Source organism: Mastomys coucha, unplaced genomic scaffold (genome assembly GCF_008632895.1).
Source record: "Mastomys coucha isolate ucsf_1 unplaced genomic scaffold, UCSF_Mcou_1 pScaffold5, whole genome shotgun sequence".
Classification (NCBI taxonomy): domain Eukaryota; kingdom Metazoa; phylum Chordata; class Mammalia; order Rodentia; family Muridae; genus Mastomys; species Mastomys coucha.
Window position 1 is genome coordinate 46,887,836 of NW_022196911.1, and position 16,842 is coordinate 46,904,677.

Consider the following 16,842-nt stretch of genomic DNA (forward strand, 5'->3'; position numbering starts at 1 on the left):
GACAGGGTTTCTCTGTGTAGCCCTGGCTGTCCTGGAATTCACTCTGTAGACCAAGCTGGCCTTGAACTAAGAAATCTGCCTGCCTCTGCCTCCCAAGTGCTGGAATTAAAGGCGTGTCCCACCACTGCCCAGCCCAGCACCACTTTCAAATGAGCACAGTCTGGCAGAGTAGCTTTCCCAAGTCTACCTGCTATACTGGGACCTGAGCCAAGGCCCTGCTACCCGAGCCAATGCTCCCATACCCACAGTAACACAACGCCTTACTGCATAAAGGACAGCAGCTCCTGACTCCCTCAGGTCAGCTGGGAAGAGTCCCTACAGTAGGCTTTGAAGTCACCTGGCTTAGCCTAGAGGACAGGCACACCTTCTTCGGGTTGGCTGGCAGGATATAAAGTGTACCTGTCACTGCCTGTTCAGAGCGCCTCCATCCCCAATGACTGCTCTCTCATACACTTCCAGGCTTCAGCCCTGGAGACACTCCTTCTGTCTGGCCTGGTATCATCTTTGGGCTCATGTAGAGCGTTACTGACCACACCTGCTCAGCTTGGATCCTCTTCCCACTAAGGTCTTTCTTTACCTGGGGTGGTCTTCAGGTCTGACTTAGGTCTGTCTGTCTTTAAGCTGCCTGGGTTACCTTTAATTAAGAACCCCTCCTTTTCGGTATGACCCCATTCTTCCTAGCTCGAGGTAGTATGAGCAGATCCTTATCAGATGTGACCTTCCTTTCCTTTCCTTTCCAAGACTACTTATGAAAGAGATTCTAGGAGGTCCAGTGAGGGGACATCATCACAGGAGGGATTCAATATGGACTCTGCCGTGACATCCCGTGTGATATGGACTCTGCTGTGACATCCCCAACGATATGGACTCTGCTGTGACATCCCCCATGATATGGACTCTGTTGTGACATTCCGTGTGTGTGTGTGTGTGTGTGTGTGTGTGTGTGTGTGTACTTCTCACCTGCACTGTCAACACCAGGCCATCATGGTTCACTCATTACTGACCCCAGTTTTACCAATTCCCATGTCCAACTCCTTCCTCAAGGGACAGTTTTGGATTTTTTTTTTTTTGGTTTTTCAAGACAGGGTCTCTCTATGTAGCCCTGGCTGTCCTGGAACACACTCTGTAGACCGGGCTGTCCTCGAACTCAGAAATCCACCTGCCTCTGCCTCCTCCCAAGTGCTGAGATTAAAGGCTTGTGCCACCACCGTTGGTAGCAGCCTGTGAACCTCTGACCATGACCCATTTTCCAATCAACCTCCTTTCCACACACTCCTCTCCTCCTGCCCTTCAGCCTGGCTCCGGACCTTTGTACATTCTGGAATAAATGTGTAGAAAGCAATGGGGCCAGCATCTCTTTCTTCCCAAGGCCTGCCACCCAGCAATGCAGGAAGTACTCCTAGGACCAGGTGGCCTCCACAGGGACCCCTAAGCCCAGCAGGAAGCCCAGCAGGAGGCCTAGCTAGGCCTGTGGCTGAGCAGGCAGAAAGGAGAAAACAGAAAGGAGAGGTGAAGCCAGCAGGGGTGGGGTAGGCTGGGGGTGGGGGTGGGGTGAGCAGGCCCTGGGGCGCCCTCTGGGCAAAGGGGAGTTGTGGAGGAATTACAGCTGAAAACTGGACTCATTCCCACAACCTGCTCTCTTGGCCCACGGCCACAACTGACCTATCAGTCCATTTAGACCAGTCTCTCCTTTGAGGGACACCAGCTCTCTTCAACAGCCTGGTTCCACGCCTCCCCCTCCCCCATCCTTTCCCAGGGACAGTAAAACCATCCCCCAGCAATGCTCTTGAAATGCAAGTCAGACCACTTCCTGGCGAACTTAACACCTTCCAGGGCCTCTATATGGGTGGAATCCCTCAAGATTTTCTGCTGGAGACCTCAGAATGGGACAGAAGGTCTCAGAAGATAAAATTAGCTGAGATGAAGTCATTTGGGGTTGGAGTGGGCCCTTTCTCCATTATGACTGAATGAAGACAAAGGCCTGGAGAACGGAATGCTGACTAATGTGGTGGACAGAGTGACTGTGTTACCAGCCAAGAGCTGTTTTTAGGATTTTAGCAAGGGACCCCAATATAGGGACCAATAGGGAGGCAAAGGGCAAGGTCAGAAAAGGGCAGGGTCTGCATCCCACTGTTCCTCTCCATCCTTGGAGGGCAGCAGGGGCGAGGCCACCACATGCTCATCTCTGGGCATCTCCGATGACCGAGAGCTCCGGCCACCCTCTTGGCTCTCACACAAGGTCCATTCAGTCGCTGAAATAACACTTACAGCAAGAACCACAACCATGTCCCGCAGGGCCTAACAGTCAGCGGTTGCTAGGGGACATGAGCTGGCATTTGCAGGCTGATGTCCACTACTGCAATTTTTCTGTCAGCCGTGAATAACTCTGGACGCTGTGGTGGCCGTGCCCATCCATGCTGCCTGCCAAGGTCCCAGGCCTGCGGCTGAAATTTGTAGGAGAGCGTATCTTTTGGGTTGGCCGTAAAATCGATTTCACGCTGGTGGCAATCCTGTTCCTGAACCATTAGGGAAGATGCCCATGGTGGAGCACCAAGCCTTGCAGCTCTGGGGAGCCCACGCTTAGAATAGAAGGCTTCACCTCTCTAAGAGCTGAACTGCTTACGGGGCCAACAGTAATAAAAAAAAAAAAAAATCAACCTGCAGTAAGAAGGGAAAGGGGCTCAAATCTTTATCATTTCAGTACTTGGGAGGGGGAGGTCAGCCTGGGCTACAGGGTGAGAAGGAGCCTCAAGCAACACAACTAACAGTAGAGGCCACCGTCCTTGTGTGACCCCAAGGAGTGGAGGCCGTCGTCATTGTATGACCCCTAACCCTAACCCTAAGGTCATTTGGATCCTTACTTTCAATTCATGGAAATGGAAATAGAAAGTCACCAGTTTCGGGGGGGAAGGGCCAGAATCAGTACAGGGCCAGACCACCCAAGGCCTCTCACTCCAGCCTTGCCCTGCACCTTCACTACAGGAGCAGGACCAAGCTGGCCTGGTGCCCAGTCAAAGGTGGAGTACTTTCAGCTATTGGCGCTGGGCCACGGTTAGAGACTGGGCCTGCTGGCCAGGCTGCTGCCACTATGGGGCCTTGCAGAGAAGACCCCCACCCCATAGAGTACTTGGTGCTTTTCATTGGTTTAAGGCACCAACAGGTAGCCCTCAGAGAGACTGAGGCCGGACACCTGGGGCTGGGACTCATTGCTATCTATGATAGCTTCCTTTTTCAGTCTTCCAGAATCCCCCTCCCCCCAACACACACACACACACACACACACACACAGGGCTATCTCTCTCAGCCCCACATATACCACCAGGGAGCAAGCCACAATTCTGCCCTGATTCCTGAAACAAAGATAGAGGTGTGTGTGGCTCAGTCACCCAGGCCAGGCCTGGAATTGCATGGTGTGGGTCACTATCAGGATCCTTGTTCTCTGCCTGGTAGTCCATGGGAGCCTCAGCCACCATCCTCCTCTGCCCACACAGTTCTGGCCAGCACAACCATGCTTGGTAACTAGACAATCTCTCTCTCTCTCTACACACACACACACACACACACACACACACACACACACACACACAGACTCTTTTTTTTCAAGATAGGGCTTCCCTCCCTCCCTCCCTCCCTCCCTCTCTGTCTCTCTGTCTCTCTCTCTCTCTCTCTCTGTCTCTCTCTCTCTCTCTGTCTCTCTGTCTCTGTCTCTCTCTCTGTCTCTGTCTCTGTCTCTGTCTCTGTCTCTCTCTCTCTCTCTCTCTCTTGGCATGGTTTCTCTGTATAGCCCTGCTATCCTGAAACTCTCTGTAGACCAGGCTGGTCTCTACTGATCTCCACCTGTCTTTGCCTGCTGTATGCTAGGATGGATTAAAGGTGTGCACCACAATGCCATGCAATCCCAATCTCTACTCTTAATATGTCAGGACAGAGGTATCTTGGGTAACACTGGCTCCTTTAGTCTCTCTGTCGCCATCCACAAAGGTAGAAGGGGAACTGCAGGCAACTGGGTTCTAGTGGCCTTGATTCCTACCTCCACAAGTCACTTTCACCAAGGCCTCGGAAATGGCTGGAACAAGAGAGAATCAGAGACCAAGTATCTCTCCTCCCATTGTGCCTTCTAATCCTGGCAACCCCGAGTACCGGCTGCCCTCCAGGCAGGGACACATGGCTACTTACCCTCTCCAGGTCCTGCCGCAGGTGGGTGAAAAGCTTCAGGCGTCGATAGAGGACATCCTGCTCCTGTTGGGCCAGGTTGTCCACCTCGTCAGTCTTGGGTGTCAGCAGCGGCTGGTTGGCATTAGCTCTCCTCTTCAGCTTCCAGTACTGGTAGATGAAGTCCACCAGTGCCTCAGCCAGGTCTAGCCGTTCAGCCACCTCAGCTGGCTCCACCAGCTCATAGAAGTTTTCTTCTAGCTGCTGCAGCCGCTGCTTGCGTAGGGTCACCTTTTCCAGATCCTCAACGGCCTGGCTGGGCTCCACAGGCTCAGAAGTAGGTTCATTTCGAGGGCCCCCATCACTGTGCTCCTGGCAAAGTGACTTGAACTTGACCTCATCATTGTCCGCTAATATAGTCCGCATTTCCAGGCCTCGGTCAAAGGCGCATGTAACATGGAATGCTGTGATGCAGGAAGGCATGGAACACTGGAGAGAGGGGAAGGGCAATGTCAGGCATTAAAGGAGCACCAGGGGGCACAAAGGAGGCCATCTAGGACACTGAGGAGCACACGTGATGCTGGGAGAAGAGACACTACATAAAATGGCACAGGCTCCAACATTGCACAGTGTTAAAGGAGCTTTGGTAGGAGAAACAAGAACCGTGGGGCACCTGGAGAGGTGACAGAGCAAATCCCAGACCTACTGAAGGAGCCAAGAATCACAAGGTAATGATGCACCCCTTGTGGGGACAAGATGCATTGTCCTGTGGGCAAATGACTTTGGGATTAGAGGACAGGGGGAAAAGCCTGAACAGGGTCACCAGTCTCCTCTCTTGTATTGTCATCCAAGCCTGGAGTTTCCCCTGGGAACAGCTGGATCCCGCCTTCTCTTATCCAAGCAGCTAAAGGCTGGACTGACCATTCCTCAGCCCTGGATGTGGACTGGACTGCTGGAACCAGCTCATCAACAGTGTACCCAACATCAGGTCCCCTTGCCACAGCATCCAGAGTCCTTCTGGAGGTCTGATAAATGGGGTGGAGGCCTATTGGCCGACTGTGTTCTTGGGGAGAAAAGAGGGACAAAGGAGAGTTTCCATCCCATAGCAGAGACCAGGAGCACCGGCAAACCCTGCTTTGTGGAAAAAAAAAAAAAAAAAGCAAGTCCGAATCTCCCTTCACACCTGAATCAGAGCTGTGCGGGCTCATGGCTTACTGTGGTTTGATGCCTCAGGTGAACCTGATGATCAACAACATGGAAGCCGCCACCACAGGTAGACCAGTAAGCCCCCTGCATTGGGTCAGGATGGCTCATCTGCTGAGCTGGAGAGGAATTCAGATCCCCATTCCTCTCACACGTTAGGCTTACAGTCTAAAAGGCCAAAGAACCATCAAGCCCAGAGCCACTTGCTCGAGTGGGGGAGGCCAAGACCCTAGTATTCCATGGGTGGGGTCCTGATGGGTGAAGCACGTCCTAAACCTCTCAGGCCTATCAATCAGTGGTGCAGCCACAGGGGCTAGGTGGTGGTACCTCCTGGTATTTTAGGTACCTCATTGCATCTGTCTGGTAACAAGGCATCTCCAGGCAGAAAGAAGCAAGCCACATACCTGGATGCAGGTGCCTGTGCACTCCTTGCAGAGGCTGCAGGACAGGGCCCAGCGGCTGGCTGGAATATGCGAGATCTTGGTGATGGGCTCCATCTTCTCTGGACAGCCAATGCTGACCTGGGCAGAAAACAGAGAGAGCTGCATCAGTCCTCAGGTGGGATCCTGTCAGTCACAGCCAGATTGTGAGCAGACATAGCTATGGATTCAACTCACGAGTCCCAAATCCTCCCGGTCTCCACACATGCAGAGCTGAAGGTCTGAGTCCCCCCCCCCCCCCCCCCCCCCCCCCCCCCCCGGTCCTGGCCCACTCAAGTACCTGCTTGCTTGGAACCAGCCCCAGAGTACGCATATATAAGAATGTAGCTGGCTAGGAGAAGCGTGCATCTGGGGCTGTAGACTTTGAAACACGGGGAGGTGCGTGTGTGCATGTGTGTGTTCCTGTGTGCCACAGCACAGGTGTGGAGGTGTGGAGGTTAGAGGAGAACTTGCAGGAGTAAGTCCTCCCCCTTCCACGACGTAGGCCCTGAGGACTGAGCTCAGGTTGTTAAGATTGGCAACAAGCACCTTTACCTGCTGAGCCACCTTGCTGGCCCCCAAGCATGGGGTCCTCAAGGGGTCAGTCCCTCTGCAGTAACCAGGAGAAAGGACACCGAGAGGCAGTCCTGGCCTTCAAGATGAAAATCGGACACAAATAACCACTACCCCAGAAATGGCAAGGTGGACCCCAGTAGGAACCTCTGGATAAAGAGGCAGCAAGGGAAGAATCACATGCTGACAGAGTCTCCTAGGTTGCTTCTAGGCATGGACAGCACTGGACAGGCATCTCGATATAGAAGAGCTGACCAAAGCCTTAGTGAGGATGGCTACTTGGGACCCCAGCCACAGGCCACTTCTGCAGCCACAGGAGCAGGCCCATTATCCCACTGTTACCTTCTGGACTAGGGGATCATCTTCCCTTTTGCTTGGTTTTGTGATAGGGTTAGCATATAGCCCAGGCTAGCATCAAATTTAAGCTGATGATGGCCTTGAACTCCTGATCTTCTACTCTATAATCTCTCACGTGCTGGATTTATAGGCATATGTCACCAATGATGGTTTCATTCAGATTTTAACCAAAACTTTGTTTTAATGGGATCCATAATCTGAGCCTCCACCCCTAACCCCTTTGCGAGACTAAGGTCTAGACCTTAAAGTGTCCCTCCTGAATTTCCCAGTGCCTCAGAGCTAGGAACCAGACCTATGACCAGGTCCACAGACAATGTTCCCAGGTATTCCTAGACATGTCTATGATGGTTTATATATGCTTGGTCCAGAGAGTGGCACTATTAGAAGGTGTGGCCCTGTTGGAATAGGTGTGTCACTATGGGTGTGGGCTTTACGACCCTCATCCTAACTGCCTGGAAGCCAGTATTCTGCTAGCAGCCTTCAGACAGAGATGTAGAACTCCCAGCTCCTCCTGCACCATGCCTGCCTGGATGCTGGCATGTTCCCATACTTGATGATAATGGACTGAACCTCTGAACCTGTAAGCCAGCCCCAATTAAATGTTGTCCTCGTAAGAGTTGCCTTGGTCATGGTGTCTGTTCACAGCAGTAAAACCCTAATTAAGATATCATCTTTCTGAGCCTTCATGGAAACCCAACAGCTCCTTCTTTTCCTATATTCTGTCACATAAATTCTTCTAGGTCCAACCTGAGCTCTCCACACACTCCCTTCCCTGTGTTTTTTACTCCCTGAATCTTCTACACACCTCAGGAATCCACAGGGCACAGCTGACATGTACCCACTTGGTCCCACTTCTGGTGGGCTTCAGGGCTCCTCCTCGCTTGGGGCAGAGTAGGCACTTAGGCTGGACTCCCAGGGCACAGGTCCGGCACAGCCAGCTGCCCGTAGGCACCTTTAGGATCCCGTAGCATGCCTGGGAACAGAGTGGGTGGTTATAGGTCAGGGGCATGGGCAAATTGGATGTGTCAACTCAGTGACTTGCCAATGGTAGCAATCTCTGTCCCCAGGCTACACACGGGGTGGCACAGAGATTCCCTGATGATATAGAATCTTATCCTTTGGGGAATGTTGGGCTGTTCTTGGCTGGAAGACCCGAGTTAGCCAGAGGTTTCTAACCAGCATAGGCTTTGGGAAAAGCCTCAATGGCTTCCTAAATTGTATACAAACTTGATTCTAAACCTCCTAAGTCAAAGGTCTAAACTTCCATCTTTTTATACAGGATTCTCTGTGCAAACAGTGATGTCCCCCTCTCACCATCCCAGGTGTAGGAGAGACACAGGGACCCAAGAGCTTCTAGGCGCTCAAGTCCCTGCTTCTCAGCTTCCCAGGATCTTTCTAGGTCAGCTACAGCTACTTTGGCCTCAAAGTTGGGGCCCTACGTGGGCCCCTGAATCCAAGTCAGTTCTTCTGGAAACAAGGCCTAGAGATACAGAGGACCTAGAGCCTCAGGCCCCAAGGTCTAGAGAGGGGATCTAAGGGCTAGAGAGATGGCTCAGCGCTTAAGAGCATTTGCTGCTCTTGCAGAGAACCCAAACTCAGTTCCTAGCATCCACATGGTGGCTCACAACCATATTTAACTCTAATACCAGGTGACCGGATGTCTTTTCCTCTCTGGGACTCAGACACACACACATTTGCATACGTGAGGCAAAACACTCATACACATAAATCACTAAGATAGTTTTTAAAAAGAAAAGAAAAGGTAACTGTGGGCTAGAGAGATGGCTCAATAGCTAATAGCACTTGCTGAGTTCAGAGGACCAGAGTTCAGTTCCCAGAACCCACATCAGCTCACAATCACCTTTAACTTTAGCTCCAGAGGGACTGGCTGTCTTTGGCCTCCATACACATCCACTCATACATGTACACACCCCTCCCACAACCTTAAAAAATAAAAAATAATCTTAAAAAAACAAAAGGGACTCTGGCTAGCTCTGTTACAATAACAACAGTAAGAAATACTCTAGCATAGACATGCTGTATGTATTTCCTAAGCTTATTGGGGATAGAACATGGTAGGGCATACATGTGTTGGCTTGAGGACCACTCTGTGAATTCATTTTCTCCTTCCATCTTTATGCGGGTCCTGAATTCATGCAATTATGCTTTTAAAAAGAACAAGTGCCTATACCCGCTGAGCCATCTCACGGACTCAGCCCTATTGTTTTTCACTAAGCAAAAACCATCATAAACAATTCACTTTCTTCTGGGGGCTAGGGTGCTGCGAATTGAACTCAAGGTCTCTTCAATACTGGGCAAGCACCCTACCACTTAGTCATTTCTGCTCTGACTGCTCACATTTATTCAGTTAACAAAATGGGGCCCACAGAAAAGTTAAGAACTTTGCCCTAAGCCTCATATGTTGTAAAAAGCAGAACCACATTTTAAAACTAGGCAGCTTGGCTCTCCACCACTACCTGATGCTGCTGTCCCTTTGTAAGGTCAAGATGTGAGGAGCTGGGGGTGGTTCTCTGAGGGGAGAGAGAGACAGAGAGAGACAGAGAAGACAGACTACCCGAAGGACACTTGCTTAGATCTGGCTAGCAGGACTGAGCCAAGCAGGCTACGGATGTTCCAGGTACATCAAGGCCTGCCTCTAGCTCTCCTTAGGGATATTGGTCCAATATGCCCATGTTCCTGTATCCAGGACAACCAGCCTCAGCAAGGCTCAGGCAGCATATGTGTGCATATGGTATGGGAGAGAGTGACAGGATACACCCACCTGGTGCACACAGACATTGCATTTGTCACAGAAGACCATCTCGTTGCCATCCTCGCCTTCAGGGGAGCGGCACACGTCACAGACAACATCCTCGTCGTACTCGATGCCTAGCCCCTCCTGGGTCTCAATGGCCTGTGCCATATTCTGGTGGCACAAAGTCTCTAGTTCCTCTAGAACACGCTCTAATGTTAGCTCATCCAGCTCGGGCTTCTCTGTGGGCAAGGTGGATGGGTACACCGTTAGCAGCTTAAGAGGCTTGGCAGCAATCAGGGCAAATGTTATCAGTGGTGTTGAGAGGAAGGCTCCATCCATCCATTTATAGTGGTGACCTGGGCCTCAGCTCCATCAGTGACAACTGACCCACCCAATCCCACAGGTTCCTGCCCATCATGGCCACCTCACTGTCTACAGTCTGCCCGTGACCATTCACACACATGTATGCATAGACGATGTAGGGTGTCTCTGGGATGCAGCTGGCTCCATGAAGAATCTCCTACTTGCACTGTGTGGGTATTGTCTGTGAGCACGCTCAGATAATGGCTAAGCTGGTCTTTCCTGGGACATGTCAACAGGCTTCACCTGAGAGATCCATGCCCATTAACCCGATGCTTATAGATTATTCATATGACATCGAGCCCTGTGAATTACTTGCTATTTTTTTTTTACCTCTACCCGACAGCTGTAGATACTTGGGAGGCAGAGACAAGGAATCCCACACCCATCAGTAAAGCTTTCGGGATGTGCCCCAGCCCCAGCCACTGGAAGTGTAGCTACTGGAGGGGCCAGGAAGAAGATCCTCCCCGACACTTGCAACCATGTACCTGGTACAAGGCGTTACCTACCCATCTCCTTGAGCTCCAAGTTGAGAAGTTCTAACCAGTATGCATCGATCTCATCCAGGTCGTAGCGGCTGCCTCCTGGCCAGTCAGGATGGGCACCCTCACCAAGTGTGGGGCTATCTGGGGACATCTGTGTGTGGGGGCCTTTCAGTGGTGGGAGGATCCTGGGAGATGGAGAATGGTAGTGGTAAGGCTTGTCTACCTCAGTCTGCCCAGCTAAGGAACTGGTGGCCCAGGGTAAGATGGATGTGAGATGCTGATGCCCTCATATCCACCTCCCATCCCCTCATATCCACCTCCATTCGCATTTCTTTCCTTGTTGCCAGTCTGCCTTATGGACTCTATTAACTGTATCTACAGGAACAGTAGGCGCTCAGGGATATAAGGCAGAGTGAGGACCATGTGGGAATGACATGGACTCCTGGCCCACAATAGCATCTGCCTTGCCCAGCTGGGGTTATTCCCAACCTGGACCAGCCCTGCCTGGTCTGCAGGTGTCGCAAGTGCCATCCTGGGCAACGCCCTGTGCCAGCTCAGGTACTCGGGGACAAGTGAGTTAGAGCCAGCTGGATTCTAGACCCTTCAGCAATACCCCTCCAGGCTAGGACCAAAGACTTATAAAGCATGACTTCATAATCCCTGGCCCCTCCTCACCAACAGCCTATATGTATCATGGTCTTGAGTTGAAGTCTGGCTGCTTTTTCCAGGAGTTTCAGCTCTATAGGGTTCTACTACAGAACCCAGGAGAGAGCTTTCTGGATTAAAGGTCTATGGTCACTGTGACATGCAGGCTACGCACCTTGACCCACCCCATGGCTCACATGGGCATCATGTTTCTTACTGCTTCAGTTTGCCTCTCTAAACTTCCACACACTCCAACACAAGTCTCAGATTCCCATGTCAGGTCAGGCTCCCCTCCTTGGAGCCAGGGACCTGCTGCAGGCACCAAAGCTCCACCCTTGAATGTCTGTTCCCTCCAGTCCCTACTCCTTAACCAGATATTACTAGCACAACCTACCATAGGCAGTTGGTGAGAGAGTGGCAAGGATTAACAAAGAAAGCTCTCGGCAAAGTGCTAGGTAGGCAGGAAGGGTAGGCTGTCTGTGTGTGTGTGCATGCATGTGTGTGTGCGTGCATGCGTACGTGCATGCATGTGTGCATGCCTGTGTTAAGATTGCTAGATGTCAATCACCTTTCTTCTCCCAAAATGGAAAATAAGGGGCATTTTGCCTCAGGTGGGTGGGGTCTTCTATGCATCTGTGTGCTACCCGTCAGATCCTGAGGCCAGATCAAAATGCCAGGCTTTCCCATACCCACTGGTTGCCATGGTTATTGTCTGGAGTCTGGCCTCCATCTGGCCAGCCCTGCCAGGCCTGAGAGGCCCCACACTTGCCCGGGAGGCCTCCTGGGGTCGGAGCCAGGGCTTGCCAAGGGCTGTGACTCAGCTCAGGCTGAGCAGGGGAGGGAGGGTTCAAGATGGCACAAGGACAGGGCAGAGCTGCAGGGAGGGCTGTTGGCTTCAGGAAATGCCCTGGTGTTAGAAAGGGGACAGGAAGGATGCTGGGTACAGAGAGCCAGGGGTGTAAGCAGAGAGAAAAGACTGTAGGCTTGGAAGTCAAGAGGACAATGAGAAGGGGTCAAAGGTTAAAAGTTAGTACCACCATTCCACATGTGAAGAGTCTTAGGTGACAATGATGGCAGGACCCTCCTCCCACACCAAGTAAATTATCTCAAACAGAAGCCAACACCAATGTCCTCGGTCCAACCAAATGCTCCCTTTCCCAAGAAACTGTCACTTCAAATGAGCGTCTCTTAAAAGCACAGCCTGTAATTTTGTCACAATCCAGCTTTGTGTGCCCCAAACATACACTTAGTCAAGCGTCTGAGCATCCCTGTCTGAACAGCCATCTACTGCCAAATACCAGTCACACCTGCTTGCTTCACTGGTCCCTCTGGGGAGTCAGGGCTGAGGGACACACACCAGAAAGAGCACTTCTACCAGGCATGAACTGACCTGACCCTAAGCTAATGCCTCTTCCTCAGACACTGCAGATGGAATGAGCTGGATGGTGTGGAAGGAAACCTTCAATACCTACAAGGGAGAGCAGAGGCTATCCCAGAGATATAGACAGATGCCATGGACCAAGTCTAAAGGGACAGTGCAAATCCTCAGGGGGAGATTAAAGGCCATGAGGTGGGCACAATTGCCCAAAGGCCATGGAAGGGCAGAGGAATCAGACTGGGATGGTGCCTTGGGGGAGAGTTGTCAGGGTGTGCCTAATACTCTTACCCTAGGCCTCACAGGGACAGCCCAGGGTTTGTTCCTGTGGTCTGTCATTTCCTGGCCCAGTGGCCTACTAGGCCCCCTAGGAAATTCCCCTGAGTTTCCTGACTTCCTCATCTATAAAGTGGGGACAGTATTGTGTACCCTACGAGTGTGGTCCCCGAATGCCAATGAGAGGCTTGACTTGGGAGGCATTCAGTATGCCCTATGGTTGCTGCCACGAAGGCTTCTAGGAGGCTGTGCAGCGGGGAGGCACCCAGATCGGTGGGAAGCTAGGAAGCAGAGGTGTGACAGCCCTATGAGTTTTAGAGTCTGAAAGGACACATTTGCCCATCTCAGCACAATCTGCTCTCAAGTGCAGGGAGGCTCTGCACGTCTATATCATGTCAGCCATACCCAGCCGTGAGGACCCTTTGTAGAGTGATTGCCCAGCACAGCAAAAAGCAATCCCAGCACCACACAAACTGGGTGTGACAGTCATCCTTGGATACACACCAAGTTCAAATCCAGCCTGGGACACATGAAAAAAAAAAAAGATAGCTACAAGACAAGTGAATGGGATGAAGGATGCTGGGACCTCAGGGAGGCTAGAACAAGCATGGTTCCTCTCCACATCATCTGATAAAGAACCCTATACAGTCTTAATGAAGTCACGTCACCAGGGTAGAGGAATTGCAATAAACTGTCGTGCCACACGTAGTGACAACTGGCCTGAGAATTCTCACTTAACCCCAACTCCCACACCGTCCGGTGGCCACTGGTATGAATATCATCCTGTTTCACAGAGGAGTAGACTGCTTTGGGGAGATCAGGTCATGGTTCTTCTGACTGACAAGGTCAGGGCACGAAACCCATTAGGATCTTGACCCCTGTTACAGGCCCCATTGGTCCATCAGTCAATCTGTCTATCTTATCATCCATCCATCCATCATCCATCCATCCTGATTGTCGGAGGGCCTCAGACACGAAAAGGCCTTCCCACCTCTAGTCTGTCTCAGAGTACCTGGGTTGGGCTGAGCCTCCCTACCCTGCAGTCCTAGCACAGGGCTGGTATGAAGCACACATGTGGCTGCCAGCAAGCAATGGTGGCAATGTCAAAGGAGGAGAGAGCCGTGACCTTTGCCCCAAGTGTCATCTGTTTGGTTCTAAGCCAAAGCCATGAGGCTTGCCCACACCAGGAAGGGGCATTAACACTAGCTGATCAACTCAGCTGAGCTGGTGGGACAGGGCCACCAGTCCCTTCAGGTTGCAGAATCAAACATTTGACTATATTCTGTAGTTTGAGGCAAGATCCTCTGTGGTTACATTCTGACAAGAAAGAGTCCCTGCCCGCAAAACCAGCAGTCTAGGAAGTTCCTGGGGATTCTATTCTGACCCGGCCCTGGTAGGACAGACAGACACCTCAGAGGTTGACACTGGTGAGTGCTTAAGTTTCTATTGGGTGATGGGCAAACAGGCTCTGCCATCTAAAAATATCTTTAAAGAACAACATGGCTGCTGGGCAGTGGTGGCGCACGCCTTTGATCCCAGCACTTGGGAGGCAGAGGCAGGCGGATTTCTGAGTTTGAGGCCAGCTTGGTCTACAGAGTGAGTTCCAGGACAGCCGGGGCTATGCAGAGAAACCCTGTCTCGAAAAAAAAAACAAAAACAAAACAAAAGAACAACATGGCTTACTTTCACGGTAACTGATGGTAAAAAGCCTGGAGGCTTCCCTCCTCCACTCTGCTGATACGTGCAAGGGTCACATTCTAACCTTCGCCATTTTCTGTCACATCTGCGACAGGCAGGGCCCATCCTGAGTCTTCTAGGAATCACTTACTAGACCTCCTCCAACCATAAGGAAAACAGTTGTCACCCTTATTTCAGAAATGAGAAAAATTATACTTCTAGTTCAAGGTCCCACTGAAGGTAAGAGGCAACGTGGATCTCTGCGATCTGGCTTCAGAGCAAAGTACAAGCCCAAAGCCTCAAAGGGAACTCTGCCAGTGTTTCTGGACCAACGTATGTTGTTATTTGGCAAGAGAATTACTCACAAGATAGAGACAGACTAGCAAGGCATCTCAGGACTGGTAGGTCCCTCACCAGAAAGCTACCTAAGACTCATCCCCTGCCCCGATGGTCCTAGCCTGGCCACCTGGCTCACCTCACCACGGGCTCTGGAATGGCCTCCGCTCCGGCAGGTACCTGCACACCTTTCTCCCATTCTTGTCGCCATGGGTCCGCCAGGATATAATAGTCATCCGGGCTGAGCTGGTATGAATCTGGGATCTTCATGGCTGTGATCAAGTCTGTCCGGAAAACCTGGCAGACATGAGGGGAAAAGAGACATCAGGATGCCTCAGAGAGGCTGGCTTCGTGGGCCAGGGGAGCAGGCAAATAAGGTAGCACACAGTAGGGCCAGTGGGAGGCAGGTAAGGACTCCTGCTGCCGAGCATGACGACCTCAGTTCAGTATCTGGGACCACAAGGTGAAAGGAAAAATCCCGGCAAGCTGTGGTCTGCATCACAGAATAGAGACAGGCACCAAAAAGGCATCCCCCTTATCTTACCCAGCCCCACGGTCCCAATCTCTTGGCTCCCCTAGCCACACAGACAGACACACAAACAGAACCTTTAAGAGTAGAAAGGTCCCCCTTGAACCCGGTATACTATTGCTTCCTGAGTGTTCCAGGACTCTCTCTGGGAGGTTTAAAATTGGGCTACAGATCTGCACCCAGAGGCACAACCCTACGTATAAAATACAACGCACTTGAGCTCCAGGAAGGAAGACCTGGATCTTATACAAAGAGTAAAGCAAGAGGTGGGGGAGGGCGGGTTGGGGGCAGCCCAGGGAGAAGTTTCTATGAACTGGACTTCCAAGTTCCCTCAAAGACGCTACATCCCACATTAGAGCTACCCTTGGTTGGTATGTGATGGGAGAGGAAGGCCTTCGTTTTCCTTTTGTCCTTAAGTCTGTCCCAAATTCCCACAAGGCCATGTTTAAGGTTTCTCCTGTCACCAACCTGTCTCCTCACTAGAAAAGCCATTGTCCCTCCCAATTTCTACCTGAGAAGAACCTCTGAAGCCCTTCCCACATGGTAGTGGCAAAGCCTCCTGCCTCTGTAGCACACACCCAAAGTGTGGCTGTGAAACACAGAGGTACCACTAGATACCATGAGACTTACTCAAGCCCATCACTTGAAAATCACAAGTTAAGGGTGTACACACATCAAACAAGAAGGGAGAAACCACTTCAAGCAAGCACCCTCTAGGCCTAAGCCCCACCTCCCACCCTAGCCATTTTGCAAAGTCAATACCCACTGCTGAAGTGTAAGTCAAGGGCTTGGTCAGTTTACTTGACCCTCTGGACACTCTTGACAAATCCTTAATAAACCCATTCAGCTGTAACCCACTGCCTGCTGGAACCAGCTCCCTGGCTGTGTGCACCTTGCAGAATGAAGGGCCATAACCATAGGAAAACAGTGGAATGGGTTCATCAATGGACCCAGAAGCAGCATCTCACAGAATCTAATTAATATCTGCATCTAGCTGCAGAGGGCTCTGACTTGAAAAAAAGGTCAAGTTTCTTGAAGACTCTATTTGCCAATATAATTTAATTGTTAAGACTAACACCCTAACATTTAATTAGGGTGCCAGTGTGAAAAAAAATTAAAACCAGATTAGATTAAATGCTAATTAAACAGAAGATGGAATGGGGCTAGGATTTCACAGCCCTGATAATTTGCATATCTTATTAGCAAGCAGTAAGACAGCTAACGACAAGAGTGCAAACTCAGGCAGCCTGTACTTCCGAGAGGCCTCGGGTAGCAGTAGCGGCTTTCCCCACCAGGGCTTCTGGAGAAGGCGTGCCTCGGCACTGCAGAGACTGGGTTGCTTTCTCTCCAGGCTTCAACACAGGCTAGTACAACCAGGGTCTGAGCTGATGTCGATCTCCCTCTAAATTCTCGGTGGGACATCCCAGACCCTGCAGCTCTGATGCCACAGGGACCCACCGAACTGGGACACCTCATCTAGAAACCAACATCTGAGGAGGGAATGTTGTTAGAAATAAATACCCTGGTAGGACCTAGTCAAGATTCCAGTACTCTGGAGGCAGAAGCAGGAAGATTGCCTCAAGACTGCCTGTACAGAGTGAGTTCCAGGCCTGTCAGAACTATGCAGAGAGACTACTTTAACAACAACCAAAGTACTAGGGATGTAGCTAAGTTGCTTGCCTGATCTGAACAAAGCTCTG

The 16,842-nt window shown here is 51.2% G+C and overlaps 1 protein-coding gene across 6 annotated transcripts in view; it reads right to left on the reverse strand.

Annotated features, from left to right (window-relative positions):
* The window catches only part of Jade2 (jade family PHD finger 2), a 46,960-nt gene that overhangs the window by 7,751 nt on the left and 22,367 nt on the right, over window positions 1-16,842 (reverse strand). For all 6 annotated transcript variants that reach the window (XM_031351949.1, XM_031351954.1, XM_031351952.1 and 3 more), the window contains 6 exons: window positions 14,753-14,910; window positions 10,329-10,489; window positions 9,487-9,698; window positions 7,510-7,677; window positions 5,760-5,876; window positions 4,177-4,641 (listed from right to left, as the gene is read on the reverse strand). In XM_031351949.1, the coding sequence (XP_031207809.1) occupies window positions 4,177-4,641; window positions 5,760-5,876; window positions 7,510-7,677; window positions 9,487-9,698; window positions 10,329-10,489; window positions 14,753-14,910 (1,281 nt within the window). The remainder of the gene's footprint in view (window positions 1-4,176; window positions 4,642-5,759; window positions 5,877-7,509; window positions 7,678-9,486; window positions 9,699-10,328; window positions 10,490-14,752; window positions 14,911-16,842) is intronic.